This window comes from Malania oleifera, chromosome 7 (assembly GCF_029873635.1).
Source record: "Malania oleifera isolate guangnan ecotype guangnan chromosome 7, ASM2987363v1, whole genome shotgun sequence".
Taxonomy (NCBI): Eukaryota; Viridiplantae; Streptophyta; class Magnoliopsida; order Santalales; family Ximeniaceae; genus Malania; species Malania oleifera.
In genome coordinates, this window is record NC_080423.1 from 82,749,512 (window position 1) to 82,771,103 (window position 21,592).

General features: G+C 34.1%; 1 protein-coding gene across 2 annotated transcripts in view; it reads right to left on the minus strand.

The window, feature by feature from the left end:
- The window catches only part of LOC131159990 (protein CTR9 homolog), a 66,352-nt gene that overhangs the window by 31,006 nt on the left and 13,754 nt on the right, over positions 1-21,592 (minus strand). For both annotated transcript variants that reach the window (XM_058115252.1, XM_058115253.1), the window contains exons 5-9: positions 6,461-6,514; positions 6,151-6,267; positions 5,986-6,049; positions 5,626-5,840; positions 1,923-2,007 (exon numbers count right to left, since the gene is read on the minus strand). In XM_058115252.1, coding sequence (XP_057971235.1) covers positions 1,923-2,007; positions 5,626-5,840; positions 5,986-6,049; positions 6,151-6,267; positions 6,461-6,514 — 535 coding nt within the window. The remainder of the gene's footprint in view (positions 1-1,922; positions 2,008-5,625; positions 5,841-5,985; positions 6,050-6,150; positions 6,268-6,460; positions 6,515-21,592) is intronic.

The window sequence follows — 21,592 nt, forward strand, 5'->3', positions numbered from 1 at the left end:
AAAATCCCTTTCCAAGTACATTGATCAAGATGACATAAATTTGAAATTGTGAAGAATTGTCTTTTCCATAGATGATAAAATTCATTAACACAACTGATAAAAAGAAGACTATTCAGCAATCAAAAGGGATAACAGGAATATGCAGAAAATTGAATACTAAAGCTTTAACTGCTACCAGACATTACTAACTTGGATAAGTGGTACAGCAATGACTCTTTATGCTTCTACTAGTCAGATTTTGTTTTTTTCGTTTTTTGCCCATTGAAGATCCTACTTATACGGTTACACCAATCCTTGAAGACAAAGATGGCACTCATTTTTCTCATCCCTGCAGCCTTTGAACTTAAAAGAAGAGAAACAGAGGACTCAGGATTGCAGGCGTAAACTCTGAATATCTTATTATCAAGAACATGTTAGCACCATGACTGTGGAATCACTTTGCAGTTATATAGGCTTGGAAAACCAGACCCGAATCACAATCCATTATATATAGCAAATCATATACTTTAACAAATGCAGGAATGCAAGTGTATGCTACTGAAAGAAACTGTAGATTGGTCTTTAAGCTTAGTTCCAAAACTTTTTTCCCAGAGATTGATCTTCTCTCGCTCTCTCTCTCTCTCTCTCTCTAGAAATGATTTTCAGAGACATAGCACAGTGCATGGGGTCAGGTTTCATTTGGATTTTCACCTTGACTAATAAATCAAGGTTTTTGTATGAATTGTCATTCTTATTGAGGTAAAAAATCTACCGTGAACTAAAAGGACTTAGTGCAGCTAAGTCAATTTGAATTTGTTTTAACCCATTTGAGAGTTCTTATTTATGATTGCACTTTACCTTTTCTTTTTCAGATATTAAAGTAAAAATGAGCAATGACTTGCCTATGGAGGTGAAGGTGTTGGAGGATGCAAAAACTACGCAAGTGGCTTCCCAACATCAACCTTCAAATCCAAGCATGACAAGTGAGAGTGGTACTAATCATCCCACTGAATCTCATAAAAAAAACGAGGAAGAGAATGAGACCAAGATCTGAAGTGTAGGATCATTTCACTAAATTTGTGACTTGAGTCCGGTGAAACTAAGGGTAAGTGTCATTATTGTCATATTGATTACTGTGCTGATCCTAAAAAGAATGGTACGGGCACATTTAGATATCAAATGGTTAGATGTCTACAAAATCCATATTTTGAAGAAACAAAACAGACACAACTAAATTATCAACCAGCCTCAAAAAATGTAGAGGGCCAAGAGGCAACTCTTACAAATTGGAAGTTTGACCAAGAAGCAATTCGAAAGGCATTATCTTATATGGTTATTGTTGATGAATTGCCATTTATATTTGTAGAGAAAATAGCATGCCCTCGTTTTTGAATTCCATCAAAATGGACAATTTCTAGGGATTATTATGACCTTTACATGGAAGAGAGGTTAAAGTTGAAATTTCTTTTGAAACCTCCTCTCAAAGGGTTAGTTTCACAACTGACACATGGACTTCCTTGCAAAAGGTGAATTATATGTATTTGACCACACACTTTATAGATGATGACTGGAAATTAAACAAAAAGATCCTTAACTTTTGTCCAATTTCTAGTCATAGAGGTGAGGAGACAGGTATGGCCATTGACAGGTGTTTTCTTGATTGGGGAGTTGACAATGTGTTTACTATGATAGTAGATAATGCAAGTTCAAATGATGGTGGAGTTGCCTAAATAAAAGGAAAATTTTCAAATTGGAGAAAGGACATTCTAGGGGGTAAATTCATTCACATGAGATGCATTGCACATATAAATTATATAATTAACATAGTTGTGCAAGCTGGTTTGAAAGAAATGGGGGATTCAATTGCTCGTGTTAGAGATGCAGTCAAATATGTTAGGCATTTGATCCAAGGCCCACCCTCAAAACTGAGATAAACTACTAACCATAATAAGGCAATATAAAATCACGAGGTTTACGGATTTCCTTGACAGATGCCATGTAATACAACCCAGCTTTTTCATAGTCTCCCTACAATCAAAATAAAAAATAGCGTCACATCAGCAGCAAATCCAAAGAAGCCAAATTTTATGGGGCCACACATGTTACACTCCTAACAGCTAAGTAGCATGAGCCACACAAAGTTAACATGATCATACCCAAGTTATCTATGATTATCAAGAGTATACTTAGTTGCACAATTAGAATTACTGTAACACACTTGGCCATAAAACATAAGTTATACCAGAAATGGTAATATATAAGAAATAGAATCACTTATAAGACGTCATCAGCAATGAGTTTTCTGCAAGGTCAACCAACAGATAAATGGGATAAAGGAAAAGGTTGTGACCACTGGCCAGCCTCATGTAAGATGACTGATAAGAACAGCCAAAAGGGGAAACTACTTTTTCTGAAAATAGTATTTGTCTTGAAAAGTCACAAGTATTGTTTGGTTGTGTATAAAAAAGTAGACTAAAGTATTTGGGTACTCACTTTTATATTATAGCATTGTGTGAACATAGACTATTATAATGTGAACATATTATTACATTTCAACATAGAATTAATATATTATAATACATAAAAAAATAATATTAAATTATTACATTACATTAAAATTTTTAATTAAAAACTTATATGTTGACATTTTCAATTAAAATTTTGAATTAAAAAATATAAAAAAAATTTGAAATATTTTCTAACTATTAAATTGTGTTAACAGTTTTAATTAATATTTTCTAATTAATATTAGTAATTAAACTTTTTTAAAAATTTTAAAATATAAAATTTAATTAATATTATGTTAATTTTTAATTTACATTTTAAAATTATCTAATTTTTTAAAAAATAATAAATTTTAAATATTTTTTAATTAGAAATTAATTCATATTTCAATTAATATATTCTAGGTAATAATTATTTTAATTAAAATTTTTCATTGACATTTTTAATATTCAGTTAACAAACTAATTAAAATTTATAAATAATTATTAAAATTAAAATTTTAGTATTGATTAATTGATAAATTAATTAAATTTTTAATTAAAATTTTATAATTAATATCTTTAATTAACATTTTAATATTTTCTAATTAAAAAATAATTCATATTTATCTAAATTTAATATTCAAACTTTAAATATTTTCTATTAACTAAAACAAATATATGATTACTATTTTCTAACTCAATATAATATTATTAACAATAATTTTTTATAATATTTTTATTTTAATAATATTTTTCAAATTGTCATTAATAATTTATTAACAAAATGACTGTCATGCTTGTAAATTGTTTAAATTTACAAGCATACACCACTTAGGAACAGCAACTACAGTAACTACTTATAAGCGGCCAAAACTAATCCCTAATTATTTCTATAAAAGTATTCATGTTTGCTCCAAAAAAGTGGTTTGAAAAGTACTTTTTGCAATAAATACTTATTTGAGTGCAAGCCAAATAGTACTTTTTTTACACAAGCACTTATTTTAAATACTATTTGTAGTAAGAACTTATTTTTTAAGTAGTTCCAAATGAGGACTAAATCCTCTCCTGCATTCCTAATTAGGACAACATCCTCCCAAAGTTGGAAATATTTTTTAGTTAGTACAATCTCAATCCAAGGCAATATATGTGTACCCCTCTTGACTCCTACTGCAACATCAACTAGCTCAGCCCTAACAGGTGTTATTCAGCATATGTTGCAAGTGCCGAAACAATCTTTATTGCCCTTCCCTTATATTTTGCAAGTGTTCAGGGCTACGTGTAACTTACCATGAATGCATTTATTCTTTAAATTACCTTTTAAAGCCATTCAGTCATCCACCATAACATTCTCATTTTAGCAACTTTTATATTTTGGATATGTTGCTTCTTAATTGCCCAACATTCTTATCCATATAACATAGCCCATCTATAGTTATCCTATATACTTTTCCTATTTAATTTTATTGATATTCTATGAGCACACAAGACATCAAAAGCATTTCTCCATTTTACCCAACCTACTTTAACTCTATGTATTACACCTTCAATTTCTCCTTCAACTAGCATAATATATCCAATGCACCGAAATCTACTAGCAATAAGAATTTCTTGACCATCAAATTTAATATTTTATCCAACATTCCTTCTAAAAAGACTACAGTCAAAATTCATGCATTATGTCTTATTCTAGCTATCTTAAAACCTCCATATTCTAAAGATTCCCTCCATGATTCCAACTTAGATTCTATTCCAGCTAGTTTCATTGATTAATACAATATCATCTTCAAATAACATGCATCATGGAACCTTGTTCTTGATCTTCCTAGTAAGTCCATCCATTACTAAAGCAAAAATATGAGGACTCATAGTCACCCTTGATATACACCTATCCTATGGGAAATTCCCTACTCTCTCCTCTTGTAGCTATAGCACTAGTCTCACTTCCCCAATCTTGTAAGTCTTTAATGACATCTATTTACCTACTGCACGCCCACTTTATTTCCATGACCCTCCATAGAACTTCCATACGTATCCTAGTTCTCTCAATCAATAAAATCGCAAGTCCCTCTTCTTTTCCTTAAACTCTTCTTTGATCTTCTTAATAAATATATAACTTCTGGAGTTGATCTCCTACACGTAAAACGAAATTGATTTTCTAAAACCTTGTTTCAAGACTTGGTCTTCGTTCAATTACCCCAACGGTCTACCCAAGCCCAAAAATTTAATTACACAATATTTACTATAATTTTGAAGATCTCCTTTATTTCTATAAAAGTATCTTTGTGTGTTTCCTCTATTTTATCCAGCATTTTCTTAGTCCTTATAAATTTGTTAATTGATTAGTCAACCGTTATCTCCTAAGAATTTTTTACTTCAACTGAGATGTCACCCATTTTAATAGCTTCACCATTTTTCTTCTTTTTAATGCATACTAAACTTCATTCCATTATCTCCCAAGAATTTTTCACTTCAATTGGGATGTCATCCGGCCCAACAACTTTTCCATTTTTGTTCTTCTTTAATGCATTCTAAACTTCATTCATTCTAATTTTTTTGGAAAAATCTCAAATTTTTAGCATTATCCTCATTCATCAGTTCTACGTTTAAGCCTTTGTACTTGATTTTCATAAAAATAGCTTACTAAACTAAGTTTGCCATCTTTCTTACATCTTTTTCCTAACTAAAACACTATCATCCTCATTTTATGAAAAATAAATAAATCATATAAGAGAAAAAAAAAAACCCCTTAATTCCCATATCCCTTCCCCTATTTTTTTCAATCCATCATAATAAAAGATAAATCCACATACAGACACATACAAACACACAGAAAAAGAGGGGATATTCTTCAAGTCATGGGCTAATAATATATATTTGAATCAAAACCACCACTTTCCAATGTGCAAGTGTTGCACATGGAGATGCAGAAACAAACAATAAAGACAACAGAGGACAAGTCGAGACCAAAAGGATTAAACATAAGAAGACATAGATCTTCTAACATGTTAAACTATCACTTAGCCCTAAAAGCATAAATTATTAGGGAATGAGCAACAAATAAAGGTGTATATGAGGCTAAAACTTCCGACATCGTGAAGCAGTTGACATGCTACATTAGAATGTTAGAAAGAAGAGGGAAAAAAGGGATGATGTTTCAAACCTTGCTATGGTAAGATCGTGCTAAATTGTAGTAAGAATGTGACTTTGTTGGTCCATGATTGGTAACATAGAGGGCAGTTTCAGTCAGTTGCTCAACCAAAAAATGCTGGCCAGTGAAGAAAAAGTGATTTGCAAGATAATTCAGTGACATTGCACTGTAGGGATATATATCAAAAGCTCTTTGCATTTTTTCCATTCCTTTTCTAATTCCAGCAGCTGTCCAGAAATAAAACAGGCATCAGAAATATAAAATTAGCATCACATTCTTCTCAGGATGCAAAATCAATAAAAACAGAATAAATAATTATAAAACTCAATGTGTTCACAATAAGAACAAGAGTTACATGCACAGACAACCCACCTTCATTTGTTTGTAGATCCATAATACCAAGTGCCACGAGAGCCTCAACATTTTCAGGATCCAGCTATAATTACAAAATCACATAGCAGATAAGCAATGACGTCAGCAGGCAGCACGTGCTGCAAAATTAATAATGCAAAATCAAGTAGTTACTAAACAACTTGCCTGCAGAACACGCTGGAAGCCCTTCCGAGCCTTTTCAAGCTTGCCCAGTTTGTAGTAACAGAGACTTAAGCCAAGCCTGACAGCTCCAGTACAACTCGGATACACTTGCAAGGCCCTCTTACCAAAGCTCATTCATTACAGATAAAGACAAACATCAAACCACCGTGCACGAATAAGATAATATCTAATAAATTACAATTTTATGCTGGCTGTTGGTTCAATTAGGACCCCTACCATATTTAATTACAACACAAGCTAAGAAAGTTTACATTACTTAATATCAACAAAAAAAAAAAACCACCTAACATACCTTATACAACTCCAAGGAATCAGCATAGCGCCCACGATTAAAATGAACACATGCCTACAGTAATACAGGGTTTCTTAGTTAAAGACAACATGTACAGCAGAAATGATAGAGAGCTTGGAAAACCCCTGCATAAAAATATATGCAGCATTGTACACATCCACAAGCAAACAAAATCACATATTTGCATAATTTGCAAAAAATCAATAGAGCATATTCTAATTTCTGAGACATCATAACAGACAGTAGAGTGATCAGAAATTCTTCTATGTTGTAAGCCACAAAATTAAAAAAACAAAAAATTTGTGGAATTTTTTTTTTTTTTTTGTAAACAAAGAATTTTATCAAGAGAAGGAATAAAGATATGTGGAGGACAAGCCATCCTTCCATGATCCATCAACCAAGGTAGCAAACAAAAAAAGAAAATGGGAGCCAAAAAATGGATGCCTCTAAAAGTCATATACTGAACAGCGAAGCAGTGCAAGAAAACCCACTCTACTCCAAATCAAAGTAGGAGAAGTAGCCAAAGTCTTGAAGATTCTAGCATTTCTCTCCAATCATATTGATGGAATTCTTCTTATGGATAATTCTACCACAATCATACACTAAAAGATGAGACTAAGGATTTTTCTTCATGTAATAAATCTGATATTTTAGGAATTTTAATTAATTTAATGTTGCTTTAGATATTTTAGTTATATTGCGGTTATATGTTGATATTTAATTATAATTATCACAACTATTTTATAATTTTTTATTGGTTTGGGTTATTTTGTACTGTTTGATTGTTTACTTTTCTTGGTTGTCTATAAATATAGGCTTATAATGTACTGGTCACCTATATAAATATATCCAATGAATTGATTTGGATGATTTGCCCTGGAGTTCTATCTCTTTCTTTCTCCTCGGCTTCTTTGCTTTTGCATTCGATTCTCCTCTAACTCATTATTCTCTCTCCATAGGTCTCTCTCTGACGTGCCTATTTCGCCATATCTTCTCTTTCTCCTTTGCTGTCCTACATCAATTGGTATCAGAGCCTCACTTCAATCTACCAACCCTCCACCATGGCCATCAGCCCATCACTGCTGCCTTTCAGCTTAACTGCTACAAGCCAAAACCCAAATCCTTTTGCCACCTTCAGCAACATCCCCAAATCTCAAAACCCTTTGATTTAAAAACAAATAAATAAATAATAGTTTTAAAAAAACACCTTGTTGCTACTGTGAAGAGGGTGGACCTTGGATCAACGGTAAGGTTGCTCCTTTGTGACTGGGTTGGTCATGGGTTCGAGTCCAAGGAAACAGTCTCTCTGCATAAAAGTAAGAGTAAGGCTGCGTACACTGTTACGACCCTCCCCTTACCCGTGCAATGTGGGGGCCTTATGGCCCAGAGACACCCTTTTTCAAGGGGAGCTTAGGCACAATGGTAAGGTTATTGCTGTGTGACCTGGAGGTCACAGGTTTAAGACGTGAAAACTGCCTATTGCAAAAATTCAAGGTCAGGCTGCGTACTATAGACCCATTGTGGTCTGCCCCTTCCCTGGACCCCGCATACGCAAGAGCTTTGTGCACCAGGCTGCCCCCCCTTTTTTTTTTCTACTGTGAAGCACTGAAAAAAAAAAAAAAAAGAAGCAGAAGGCAGCAAGAAAAACAAAAGAGGAAACCCCCCCCCCCCCCCGGGGCGGGGCAGAAAAGAAAAGAAGAAAAAAATTATTCCTGCCATTAAGCAAAGGTTCCAGGAAAAAAGGGCAAAACAAAAATGTGGCTGCCAGTCTGAAATCCAAAGTGAGCCCCAGCAGCAACCAAAAAAATAATAATAAGTTATGCTGCTTTGAAGCTCGTTGCAGGGAAAGGAACTTTTTTGACAGACCTCCACCAAAAATTTCTTGGACCTAAATCAGATTTTCTTGTTGCCAGAATCTCCTCCAGAACACTTTGCTGTGAGAAGCCCTTCTTCCATTGTTGCAACCCCTTAGTTGTTTCCTCCTATTGCTCCTATCGTAGAATCATCATCACAGCCCTAAGCACTCTTCGATTGTAAGTCTGCTTGAGACAGAACTGATTTGTGAGAGATTTTGTGTGAGAGAACTGATCTGTGAGAGATTCCTCTAAAAGCTCCCATCCCATTAGATTCCAAATAACCCAGCCAAGTTATTTGGACGAGAGAACAAAGATCTTGACTCCACCCTCGAGAGATTGAAACACCAGAGAAATTGATATTAGCCCATGACATATTGATTCTGGTCATGATAAATTGAACAATTGAAGCGAGACTTTCAGAATGCTTACAATAATTTGATCCTGCCAGCATCTGTTCCAAATTTGAAAAGGCTGAGGTGGAACCAAATGCATGATTGAAGGGAAGGTAAACAGGAGATACAGTAGCAGTTTGAGATATTGAGATTCTTTGTGTAGAATTCAGTCTCCATTAGCAACTTAAGGCCACTTTGTACACTACTTGGAGCTCCTAGAATTGCAAGAAAATTCAACGGTCCGTTCAGTTTTGGAAAACAGTTTCCATTTTCCAATTTAGTTTTCCAAAAATAATATTTTACTACATTTGTATGAAACAAATGAACAACAATAAACAATTTTCACACTATTTGCTTGTTGTAAAAATAGTATTGTTTTTCATTTGTAATTTTTCAAATAATTACAAAAAATGCCACCTTATTTTCCAATTTACAAATTTATATAGAAAAGTAGGAAAACATACTTTTTCTCTCCCATAAAGGGATCATGGAATTCGGATGTTAGACTTCAATTTGTGTAGACTGTATAAAATTTCTTCTAAATCCATATAAATCCAAATTCAAGCCCCAAAATCCATAATTCTAAGTATTACATTATTGCCTTATATAAATTTTGGAAAATTGGAAAACAAGTTGTCTTTTTGTGATTATTTTGAAATCTAGAAATTACAAAAAAAAATTCACATTTAAACAAACTCTATATTTTCTATCTTTTTAATATGAATACTGAAAAATTAAAAAATAAGCTAAAATTTTTATAATTCTTTGGAAAACTAAGAATTGAAAAACGGAAAATGTTTTACAAATCTAAACAGGCCCTTAAGTGTTTTTTTTATCAGCAAAGAGAATTTTTTTTAAATAGAGGCACCAAAGGGATGCCACCCAAATACAAATGAAACAACAATAGAGATACATCCCTTAATGAAAAGTATCAAGGATTACGAACGGAGTCCCTTCCAACCAGCCCTGTATTCCAGTTAGAGATCATAGAAATCAAACAGTCGATGATAGACTAAAAGGTAGAAACAGTTACTTTGAAGGCTCTTTTGTTCCTTTCCGTCCACACCACTCAAAATATAGCAAGGAAATGAGGGGAAGAGACTTTCTTCCTTGTTTGATCTGATCCCCTTCCGAGCCCACAGCTCCCCCTCCACTGGAGTTGCAGTGACCCACTTCTGCTTGACCATGAAAATGGCTCAAGTTCCACATTTTTCTCCAAACAATGTAAAAGGATGAGATCAACCATTTCCTCCTACTCCAAGCATAAAAAGCATCTATCAACAAGAGGTAAGTCCTTTTTTCTAAAGATTGTCCATGGTAAGGATCCTCTCAAGACTTGCTTCCCATGTGGGGAAAAAAAAAAAATCAACCTTGGAAGGGGCTGCCATTTACCATATTCATTTCCAAGGGAAGTTGGTGCCGCTCTCAGCTGGGGAGCTAAGGTGTTTATAGAATGATCTGACCGTGAAGTTTCCATCCTTGCTCAAAGCCCATTTGGGTTCATTAGAAGATGCATGACATTAGATCTTATAGAGATGTAAAAATATGTTATAGTATCAAGCTCCCAATCAAAAGCATTCCTATTCATGGGAATATTCCAACCCATCCCCTGATTGGTGAACTCTAAGTGTCTGCAAATGAGAGCATCTTTGTCATGGGCTAGCGTGAATATGGAGGGGAAAGAAGTGCTAAGTTGGTATTTACCACACCAGATATAATGCCAGAAGAACAAATACTCTATATTCCCCTCATGAAAGTAAATGAGGGAGAATTTCACCCATTCTCTCCTAATGTGTCTCCAAACACCTATACCATGAGCTTCCTTCAATTCTTTAAAGGCACAACCATCATAATGGTCTCCATACTTGGTACCAATGACATCCCTCCCGAAGTGACTTTTCTCTATCATGAATCTACGACACCATTTCCCCAAAATGGCCTTACTAAAGATAAGAAGGGACCTAAGGCCTAGACTACCCTTCTACAAAGGTTGTTTAACCACCTCCTACTTAACAAGATAATATTTAAAAACCTCGGGCGTGTTCCCACAAAAGAATCTTCTTCGGTACCTTCCAATCTATTGGCTACCACACTAGGAATAGGATAGGGAAAAAGAGAGATAAAGTAAACTAGGAAACTGGAGAAAGTACTTTTAATAAGCGTGAGTTTGCACCTTTTGACAAAAAGTTCATTTTCCAACCATCAAGTTTCTTTTCAAAGTGGCTAACAATGGGGTCGCAAACACCCCTATCCTTGAACTTGGCTCCTAAGGGGATACCAAGATAGGTAACAGTAAATGCTCAAAGCTTGCAGCATAAAAGACCTGCAAGCAAAGGCCCACAATCGCAAGTCCCCATCGAAATGATTTCACTTTTCCCACATTCACTTTTAAGCCTAATACCCAATTCAAAATCGAGAAGTATGCATCTAAGATTAAGAATTTTCTCAGGGTCATCCTTTCAAAATATGATAGTGTCATCTAAAAAAAGGGGATGGGAAATTTCCATTGAGTCATTGTTCCTTCTGATGCTAAGCCCCTAGAACAGGCGACCTTCATTGGCTTTAGTCATCATAAAACTCAAAACTTTCATCACCATGATAAACAAAAGGGGGGAGCGGGGATCACCTTGTCTCAAGCCACAAGACGATTTAAAGAAATCAATAAGCCAACCATTTACCAATACCCAGAAAGATGGGGTTGAGATACACTGATGGATTCGGCTGCACCAAGATTCCTCAAAATCTATTCTCTAGGAGTACACAATAGAAAATTCCAATTTACATGGTCAAATGCCTTCACCATATCCAGCCCACCCTTAATGCAAGCATCCACAATTTCATTGGCAACCATAGTAGCATCCATGATCTGTCTACTTGCAATGATGGCTTGCTGGTGCTTTTCAGAAACTTCTGAAATTGTGTATTTGACGCTAGTTGAACAATTTCAGAAAGGATTGCACAAACTGCCAAACAAGATGATTAGATGAAAGTCTTGAGGTTACAAACCCCTAGCCCATTGGTTTTTTAGGAATCAAGGAAAGGTTGAGTTGATACTAGACACAAAATTGCCAGTTCTATGTAGATCTTCAGAAACTCCAATGATATCATGCTTGAGAAGATCCCAGTTCCTCAGGAAGAAAACTATGATATCATACTTGAGAAGATCCCAGTTCATCAAGAATAAAACTATGTTAAAGCCATCAAGATCAAGAGCTTTGTCCCCGATGCAACTCTTTAGTGCTTGGACAATTTCCTCTTCCCCAAATAGCCTCTCAAGCCACTAAGCTATGGAGAGGTTCAATTTTCTAAACATATTGCTATCAACTGTTGGTCCCCAAGACACTAGTTTGGTATACAAGGTTTAAAGAAGTTGCAAATTCCCCTTCTGATTTTCTCTTCATCCACCAAAATCTCTCCCTCCACTCCCCACCAACTTCAACCAAAGAGCCCTGAATTTTTTCCTCCAAGCAATTTATCTGAGGAGATGACTTCAACAAGATCTTTTTTGACAGCAAGCTTTCTAGACCTGTTCTCAACATTTAGTCCCTCTCTAATTTCCTTATCTTCCAACTCCTTAATGTTGTCAAGAAACTCCTTTTTTCCTCAAAGTGATGCCGCCAAAAACATTTTTTTTCCATCTCTTCAATTTTTCTATCAGCATTTTCAGCTTTGAAGCAACCACGAAGCTAGCCGTCCCTTCACTTGAGTCACCAGTTCTTGATCACCTTTCATGTTTAAACCACATGTTCTCAAAGCATGAAGGGTTGGCCCCCCACTTGATTCCACTAGAAGCAATGGGGAAAGGAAAGTGATCTAAGATTGGGCAAGGGAGCAAGGATTGCATAACCCTCAAGAAGTGTTACTCCCAATCAAAGTAAACTAAGAATTTGTCAATTCTTAAGTGTGACATGTCTCCCTCGAGTTTGGCTACAATGGACCACCAATGAGGGGGAGGGCAATGAGAGCATAAGCATTCATGAAATGATGAGCTCTTGCATGCTAATAGACTTCAAGGATCTCCTAGTCTTTTCATCACGATATAAGATTTGTCAAATTCACCCTCAATAACCCATCCCATTTGTCTTTAATCTCCGTAAGCTCATTCCACAAAAGATGTCTGAAAGGCCCTTCACCAGGTCACCTAGACCATAAACCCCAGTGAAGTTCCAAACAAAATTGTCTTTCAGACTCTTGAACAAACAAAAGACCACGAAGGGATCAATTGAATGGTCCATCAATTCCACAATCAAATCATTCCACATAATAAGAATCCTCCCACATTATCTGCTGCATTCAACACACAATCCATTTACAATTCTTAATTCACCATAAACTGTTGACCAACCAGCTGTCAATGGAATTCACTTTTGTTTCTGGAAAACAGATGAAATCTCCTTTCCAGAAATCGAGCAACGACCTGATTACAGAAATTTTTCTGTCGTTAAGTCCCATCACACACTGCGAGATTAGTTTCCTCAACATAAGATCAACTCACCAAACCAGATGCTTCTAGGCCTCTCCCAAGTCAGAGAACCCTCCCATCTTGTCATAATTCAATGAGTATTCCGATCTCTTCAACTCCCTACTTGTGCCTTTCTTACGGCTGCTGCCTTGAGATTTTTTTTTCCCAGAAGTTGTGCCTTCTTCCCTTCTTTTCTTCTCAATTTCCTCAAATAACCACATCATTCTTTCCTCAAAGCCTTCAAAAGAGACCCCAATAGTCTTACTAACCAAGTTCATTTGCAAAGAAACCAATTCGACACTGCAGTTTAAAGTTGATACTATCAAGTTCCAGCTCATTAAACACCCTTAAAGACAAAGAGGGCAGGCAGTCTTCAGCATTCAGCATGCCTGTGATGACAGCAGGCATAATTGCCAGATTTACCACCACAGAAACTGGTTACAGAGGCTCCCCAATAGCCTGCTCCTCAGCCAAAACAGAGTATGCCTGGTCAATCTGGACTTGCTGGACCTGCTATAAGACGGAAGTTTCAAAATGAACCAGAGAGTCCATGAAAACAGAAGGCCCACAACTGAAAGGGAAGGGGGTGAAGGCAGCAGGCAATCCCAAGATGTTAAAGATATCTTAGTAAGGCCACATTGGCCTCAGTATGTGCTTGCACTCCCTTGAAGTCTAATTAATGTTTCTTATCTAATTCATAAGCTTGTGGATTTGCACTAGGCCCACAATTTTGTATGTTCCTTATTCTTAAAAAGAAAAATGGAAAAGAAAATAATTGTCTTGCTCCTTTGCATCAAGTCTTAATTTTGTTTCTTTTTTTTCCTCCCAAGAAAAATGAGCCAGCTTGACATATTTGGTTATCAAGTAGTTAATGATTCTCAACAAATAAATGAACCTAGGTACCCTTTTGATTTTGATGGTTGTGCAGACCCTCACTCTTCTTTGATTGTTTAGTCAATTTAGCAAGCTATTTTTATTGGTATGCGTTTTCTGATTGCTAGTGCCTCCAATTTGATAAATCCAGACTTATTGAATTGACTAGCAAATCTGTGAATATCAGCAAAAGACTGAAAACTACATAGGGCATAATTATCTAGACTGAAATAACCTTTTTAAAAGATAAGTATGTCCTGTGTTTTTTCCGGACCCAACTAGTAGACCAATTGTATAACCTTAAGCAGTTGTCATCTAGTGTGTCTTAATCTTTTTGCTAAATTTTACTGATTTTACGTTTAGGTATGATATGGATGAGAGAATAAAAGATTGCCCACATTCTCAAAAAAAAGGGTTAGACAAGAAAATTTTTTATAAGAAAAATAAGTACATTAACAGCAGAACCAGATGAACCTATGAAGAAAAAAAAAATGTCATCCCAAGAAGAGTGTGAAATACAGCCAAAAAATTACAAATAAAGCTAAAAGATATCAATAATCAAATTCCTTCAAAATTCAAAGAATCTATCACTTTGTCTGAAGTTTATCACATGCCTTTGGAAAATGCAGGATATCACAAGTTATCCAATCACAAAAGCATTAACTCTATAAGGAAGTTTCATCACACTAGCAAGTTCTAAGTGCTTTATAGTTGTCAAATTTGAGATTCAAATCATGAATCGAAATTCCAATTTTGGGAATCAAGCATTGAATTGAATTGTAAGACTCTGTTCAAATATCCAAAATCAATTATAAATGACATGCATACATTGATATACAAACAAGAAGCAAAATAGCATAAATTTAAATTTTGACAAAAACATATTTCATGTGTATGCTTTCCCTAAACAAATGAAAAGCACAGGAATGACTCAAGATATATTAATAGAAAAATGAACTTTATGCTGTTGAAGGGAAGGAATCAAGAAAAAAATAACAAAAAAGCTGAACTTCGGCATTTATCAACAATTGAAAAAAAATAATATTTCATGCATATTTTTTCTTGAGTTAAAAATAAAAAAAAAATAATTAACTTTCAAAAAATGATGATGATTGAACAAACTACTAAAAAAATAAAATCTTAACAAAAAAATGGAACATGAGTACCACCTTAGCCAATGAGTGTGAAGGTAACATAGGACCTAAAGTTCTATTTTCTTCTCTTAGCACAAAACTATTGTAGACAAGGAACGGAAGGTAGTCGTGAAAGAATAAAAGCAATTAAAAGAAAGAAAAAAACACTGTTTTTGGGGGTTTTAAACGAGTCCAATCTATCAAGATATGATAAGTCTAGAATCATCTGAATCAATGGATTCATATCAATTCTTTAGATTCAAAAGGTGAATCGATAGATTCGGCAATGATTCAATTAGTTTCAATCACTATTAAGATTCGAATTGATTCCGTGTGGAATTCATACGGATCATATGAATCGAATCATGAAACGTAAGATTCAAACAACCATGTCACTCAAAAGACAGCCATAAAATTGTCCAAATGTTCAAGAAAGGACTCAACTTGTCAGACAACGACTCCACATTCAAGTCCGCGCATAAATTATTGCACAGTGCACCCTTAGTATCATGATTACAATAATTATTTACTTCATGTTCGTGCACAATTTCCCAACCCTTCAATGGACACAAGATTTCTCATTACAATGAGTTCTTAGATTTGTCTTTAGTGACCCTAGACCCAGTTGATGCTTCTTCAAGGCTAGGCATTGACCATGGCTGCTAGGGCTGCAAACGAGTCGAGCCAAGCTTCAGCCTATTCAAAGCTAAGTTGAAAGAGGTAGATGTAGGCTTGGGCTCGAGCTCAACTCGATGCAAAATAAAAAAAATCGGGCTCAAGCTCGGCTTGGAATGTAAATAAACGGCTCGACCTCAGCTTGAGCTCGGCTCAATTTTAGGATAAACAAAAAACCGATTAAAGCAAATTAACACAATTTCTTACCTTTAAATAAAAAATCAAAATTTTTAAATTATACTCAAGCCCATCATTAGGACTTAGAAGAAATAAAACTAAACAAGCCCATTAGGACTTAAAGGAGCCTGCAAAGATGCTTGCCCACAAGGGAAGGCAAGAGGGCACAGTGGCTGGGAATATCCTTCTCATCGTGTGGGTATTGCTTTTGTAAGCAATAAAGGGACTAACCATTATATTGTTTTTTTTATGTGGGGCAACTATGCTCCTAGCAGCTTCCTAGCCTCTCTCCGCCACTTTTACCTCTTAAATTCCATTTCCCACATCAAAAGATGGAAATCTTCTTGGGTCTCCCTTCTTTCTATATAAGTTGAGCCCGCTTCCGCCAATGTGTTTAATTGACCAATATTATTACTCATGTGTTAGCTTGCTATTTTACAAATTCGTGAATGAAATCAATAGCTAAGTTAACTACTTGAATAAATAAAACATTTTTTAAGTACCAAAATTTAATTTGAGCCCACTACCAAGCTTAGTCGAGCTTGTTCACAAGCTCAAAACAAGCCAAGCCCTTACATGTTCAAGCTCGGCTTATTTTACAAACCTAAAAACTAGGTTTAGGAACCACTCATTTAAATAATAAACAAGCTCTTACTGAGTCAAGCCCCTGAGCCGCTCATGAGCAGCTTGGTTCATTTGTAGCCCTATTGGCTAGTCTACCATACTTAGCTATTGAGCATTCCAATGAGATTAAAGATGAGTTGCCAATCACAAGGACTGAAATTCTTGTCAATGACTCAACTTCTAAACTACAATTGCCCACTCCTAAGACAAGGAATGAGCCACAATTGGTTTCTCTAGAATTTATTGAAGAATACTTAGTTATTGAAACAGTTATTGAGAAATTAGAATACCCTTGAGAAGAGTTCTTCTCTATACATTGAATATGCACTCCCATCAACTAAATTTTTCCCTCCACATGTTCTTTAACCAAATCTAGCAAAACTTTTCCTATCATACTTGAATATGTGCCAAGTGCATATTGAATTGATTTGCATTTAGGTTTGAATGTTAAATTAATTTCTTGTTTGGACAGCATTTTACCATGTAGAAGGATTTTGGAGCCTTCTATGCTTGTAGGTGACTTCACTAGATCAGACAGTGCTTCTCAAGCTCAAAATTTTACGATACCGACATCAGTATCATCACAAACAGAACAATGATTTAAAGCTTTCAAGTGATGAGTCTTTATTCAAAGGACCCACTTGCTACTTTCCCATGCCAATTAATGATTCCATGAGCTCATGCTAGTTCCTCAGTTGTTGCTTGGTTGAAGTTGTTTGAGGCTATTAAGGTGTTGCTACGATACCATTTCAAAACTCAAGATCAAATTTTCTCTCCTTAAAATTCAAAAAAAAAAAAGTAAATAAATATATATATCAAAATTACGAATTTTTCTTTGTTTAGGAAATTTGATACAATAGGAATTTCAATTAATTCAAGGTTCATTTGAATATTTTAATTTTTTTTAGGCATTTATTTTGATATTTTAATTATTCAGGGCTATTTTATAATTTTCCTCTGAAACACTCACTCTCATCAAAAGCACCCTCTCCAACCTCCTAGCTTACTTCATGTCCTTCTTCCACATTCCTTGTATTATGACCAAAAGTTTGGAAGACATTCAAAAATGATTTCTTTGGGGAAACACATGAAAGGTTTTTAAACTCCATTTGGTCAGATGAGATGTTGTCCAACAACCAATCCCAAGAGGCAGTATGAGTCTCAAATCTCTCTCTCTTAAGAAAGGCCCTCTTGGGCAAGTGGATGTCGAGATCCATGAACGAGGAGTTACTTTGGGAAAATATTATTGCTTTAACATACAGCCTCAATTACAACATATGAATTTCCCATGAGCCCAAGCAGTGCTATAGGGTCAGTGGTTGGAAATGCATTAGAAAGGTGTTAGGGATCATTTGGAACCACTTGTGCAGAAGTACTTTTTAGAAGAAGTACTGAATTTAATAAGTGCTGATAATAATTAATAAGTGTTGAACTAGAAAAGTGCTGAAAGTTATAAGTGGTGTTTGTTTGTGTTTAAAATAAGTGGTATTTGGACAATTACTTTTATTATAGGGTACTATAAGATTATTTTTAAACATATTTTAAATTACAAATATTAATATTCTTCAATTAACAATTTCATTAATAATTATTTATAATTAAAATATAAATATTTTCTATTAAAAATAATATAAGATTATTATTTTTAATTAATAATAATATTGCCATTAATGTATATTTATAACATATTACTATCATATTAAATAATGATAAAAATAATATTATTAATTAAATTTAAAATCTTAATTTATTAAATGTTAATTTAAATTAATAAATAATTCTTGTTCAATCCAGAATTGAATTATAATAACTACTATGTATTTTTAAATATGTTTTTAACAAATATTAACATTTTTATGATTAAAAATTTAAATGCTAATTATATTATTTTTCTAATTAAAATTTAAATATTTTCTATTAACTAAAATAATATAATATTATTTATGAATTAACAATAATTTTTTTATGAATGTATATTTATAACATATGATTATTACATTAATTTATGTTAAAATAGTATTAATAACTAAATTAAAGCTCTTAATTTATTTAATATTGATTTAAATTTATAGATGGTTCTTTTATTCATTCTAGAATTTAATTATATTTTATCAATAATTAATATATTATAATGCATAATAAAATAATATATGATTAATTTTTAAACAACAATTTAATCAATAATTATTTTAACTATTATTTTTAATTAATATTTAAATTTTTTTATTAAGTAAAAAAAATATTCTTTTTTTGATTAATAATAATCTTGTTCTTAATATATATTTACAACATATGATTATCATATTAATTTATGTTAAAATAATATTATTAACTAAATTAGTATTTTTATTTTTAATATTAATTTAAATTAATAGATGGTTTTTCTTTTTTGTTCCAAAATTTAATTATGTTTCATTAATAATTAATATATTATAATGCATAATAAAATAATATATGATTATCTTCTAATGTATTTTTTAAAATATAAAATGGTAACTAAATTTTCTTATATTTACAAAATTGACCCCACCTATGAACAGTATCACTAATAAGTAGCCAAAAGCTATCCTGTATTGCTTCTCAAAATTCACTTAAATAGTTCTCAAAAAAGTGGTTCTAAAAAAGCCTTATTGCAATAAGTGTTTGTTGTCCTGCAAGTCAAATGTCATTCTTCTGTAAAAGTACTTATTTTAAGTGATAAGTGCTATAAACAGTTTTTTGTTAAGTGCTCTCAAACGGGGCAGTCCAGATGGTGGGACTTGTTCACTCTCATCCACTTTCATATTGGAAATAGGAACAACACCTTCTTTTGGCATAACTGCTCGTGCAGCACATCTCCCTTTAACTCTCAATTCCCTGGACTCTTCAACCTCACATTTTACAATGACACGCCAGTGAGGAGTTATGTTGACCATTCCACCAACAGGGCAACTTGGAACATCTCTTTTGTTCGAAGGGCCCATGATTGGTAGCTTGATGCTTTCGCTGATTTTTAACGTCACCTGGAGTTACCAGAAAACATAACACCATAGCCAACCACGTATTGGTACAAATGTTCCAGCACATGGTATATTTTCCTTTTGGAACACTAATTCTAACGATCCAAAATTTTAATTCAATATTTTTCACATAGGATATTTTTTTTACTAGTTAGAATGGAGAATTATTGCATTATAACTCCATTCTCAGTCTTTAATAATCTATTTCACCCAAAAAATAAATCTCTTATAGCTTTTGAAATGCTTCAACATCCTCCCCAAAATATACAATTGTCATTACATATTTCTCACCAATATATCTACATAAATATACTCCTAATGTTCCATCTTTTAGAGAATGTGCATACCACAACCCTTTCCTGTTCCATGGAACTTGAACATTACACATTCTAGGTAACATTGTGGCTATCTCTATAGAAATGTCCCCAGTAGGACAATTATGGATGTGCCCCCTTGGAAGATCAACAAAAATTGTTACTTCACGGTCAGCTCCTTCTAGAGGCGGCTGGAAAGACACTCTTGAGGCTAGACCTTATTTCCCTTGGAAAGACATTTAGAAAACCCTTGCACCAACCACAGTTGCTTTTTTTGCTTGGAGGCAGCTTTGGTGAAGATTCTTAGACTATTATCTTCAGAGTAGGGGTTTCACTTTGGATAACAAATGCTTTCTTTGTAAAGTTGATGCTGAAACTGTTGATCACCTTCTGCTCCACTGCCCCTGGACCAAAGCTTTGTGGAATCCGGCCACACTGTTTTGGGACAGCAATGGGCCACTGCTAAATCTGTAGGAAAGGAAATCTGAGCTTGGAAGGTATTTCTATTTCTGCAAATATACAAGGGGAAAAAGCCTTGATCCCTCCCACCATCTTTTGGGTTACGTGGAGAAAAAGAAATGCTAGAGTTCATGAAGGAACTTCTACTTCTCTCACAATCCTCAAAGATAGATGAATCTACAGGCTTTTCTCTTGGTTCAACGGACAGTACATGCCGGAGACTACCTAATATTCAATTTTTTTAATATATTGTCACACAGTTAATTGTTGTCCTTTGCTTTCTCTCTCCTCTCCTGCTTGTAAAAATGGACCTTTTATTGCATTCTCTTTTTGCCAATCAAAAAAAATTGTTGATGACTTCCAGTTGGTGAGATTAAGGGTTTTGAAAAAAATAAAAAAGGGAGAGCTTTATGGACATGTGCAGCATATGCTATCCTTTGGATTTTGTGGCTTGAGCGAGAAACAAGAGTTCTTGAGTCTCAAACAATTTTTATCCATTTGCTGTGGGATAGAGTTGTCTTTCTTGCTTCTTTTTGGGCAAATTCTTTGGGATTTTTTTTAGGGGATTTTGTAGCCCAATCTTCAACGGGTTTGGTAGGCAGCCTTATTGAAGTGCTTTTAGTTTTAGTTGATTCCTGGAAGGTGTCTTGTCCTCAGAATATTGTACTAGTGCTTTGTTTTATTTAATGGGACTTCATTTTGAAAAAAATATATATATTTATCAACCGTGTATTGTTACCATGTCATATCCCATGTTTTTAGGATTTGCCATGTCCTTGTATCTGTTTAGTGGCGTACCCTGCCCTGTGTTATTATTCTGTGTGTGTGTGTGTTAGTGGGTGTGTGTATTAAAAGTATACGTGCATATATGAATATTACAAACGTAATAACTATCATGATTAACTTATCTTCTATACTAATTAATTGTACATCTCCTCCATGTCATATCTTTTGCTTTTAGGATATGTCATGCCCTCTAATCCACATGTGTTGTACACTTATACCATGACCTGTATCCACACCATGCTTCATGGCACAATTTTTTAAGCATTTCATTTGATGAAACCTCTAAACCTTTCTTTATCCTTTTTTATTACTAAATATTATCAAGAGAGGAACATTTCGCTCCACCTGACTAGAAAACTTACAAACCTTCTTGCTGCATCAG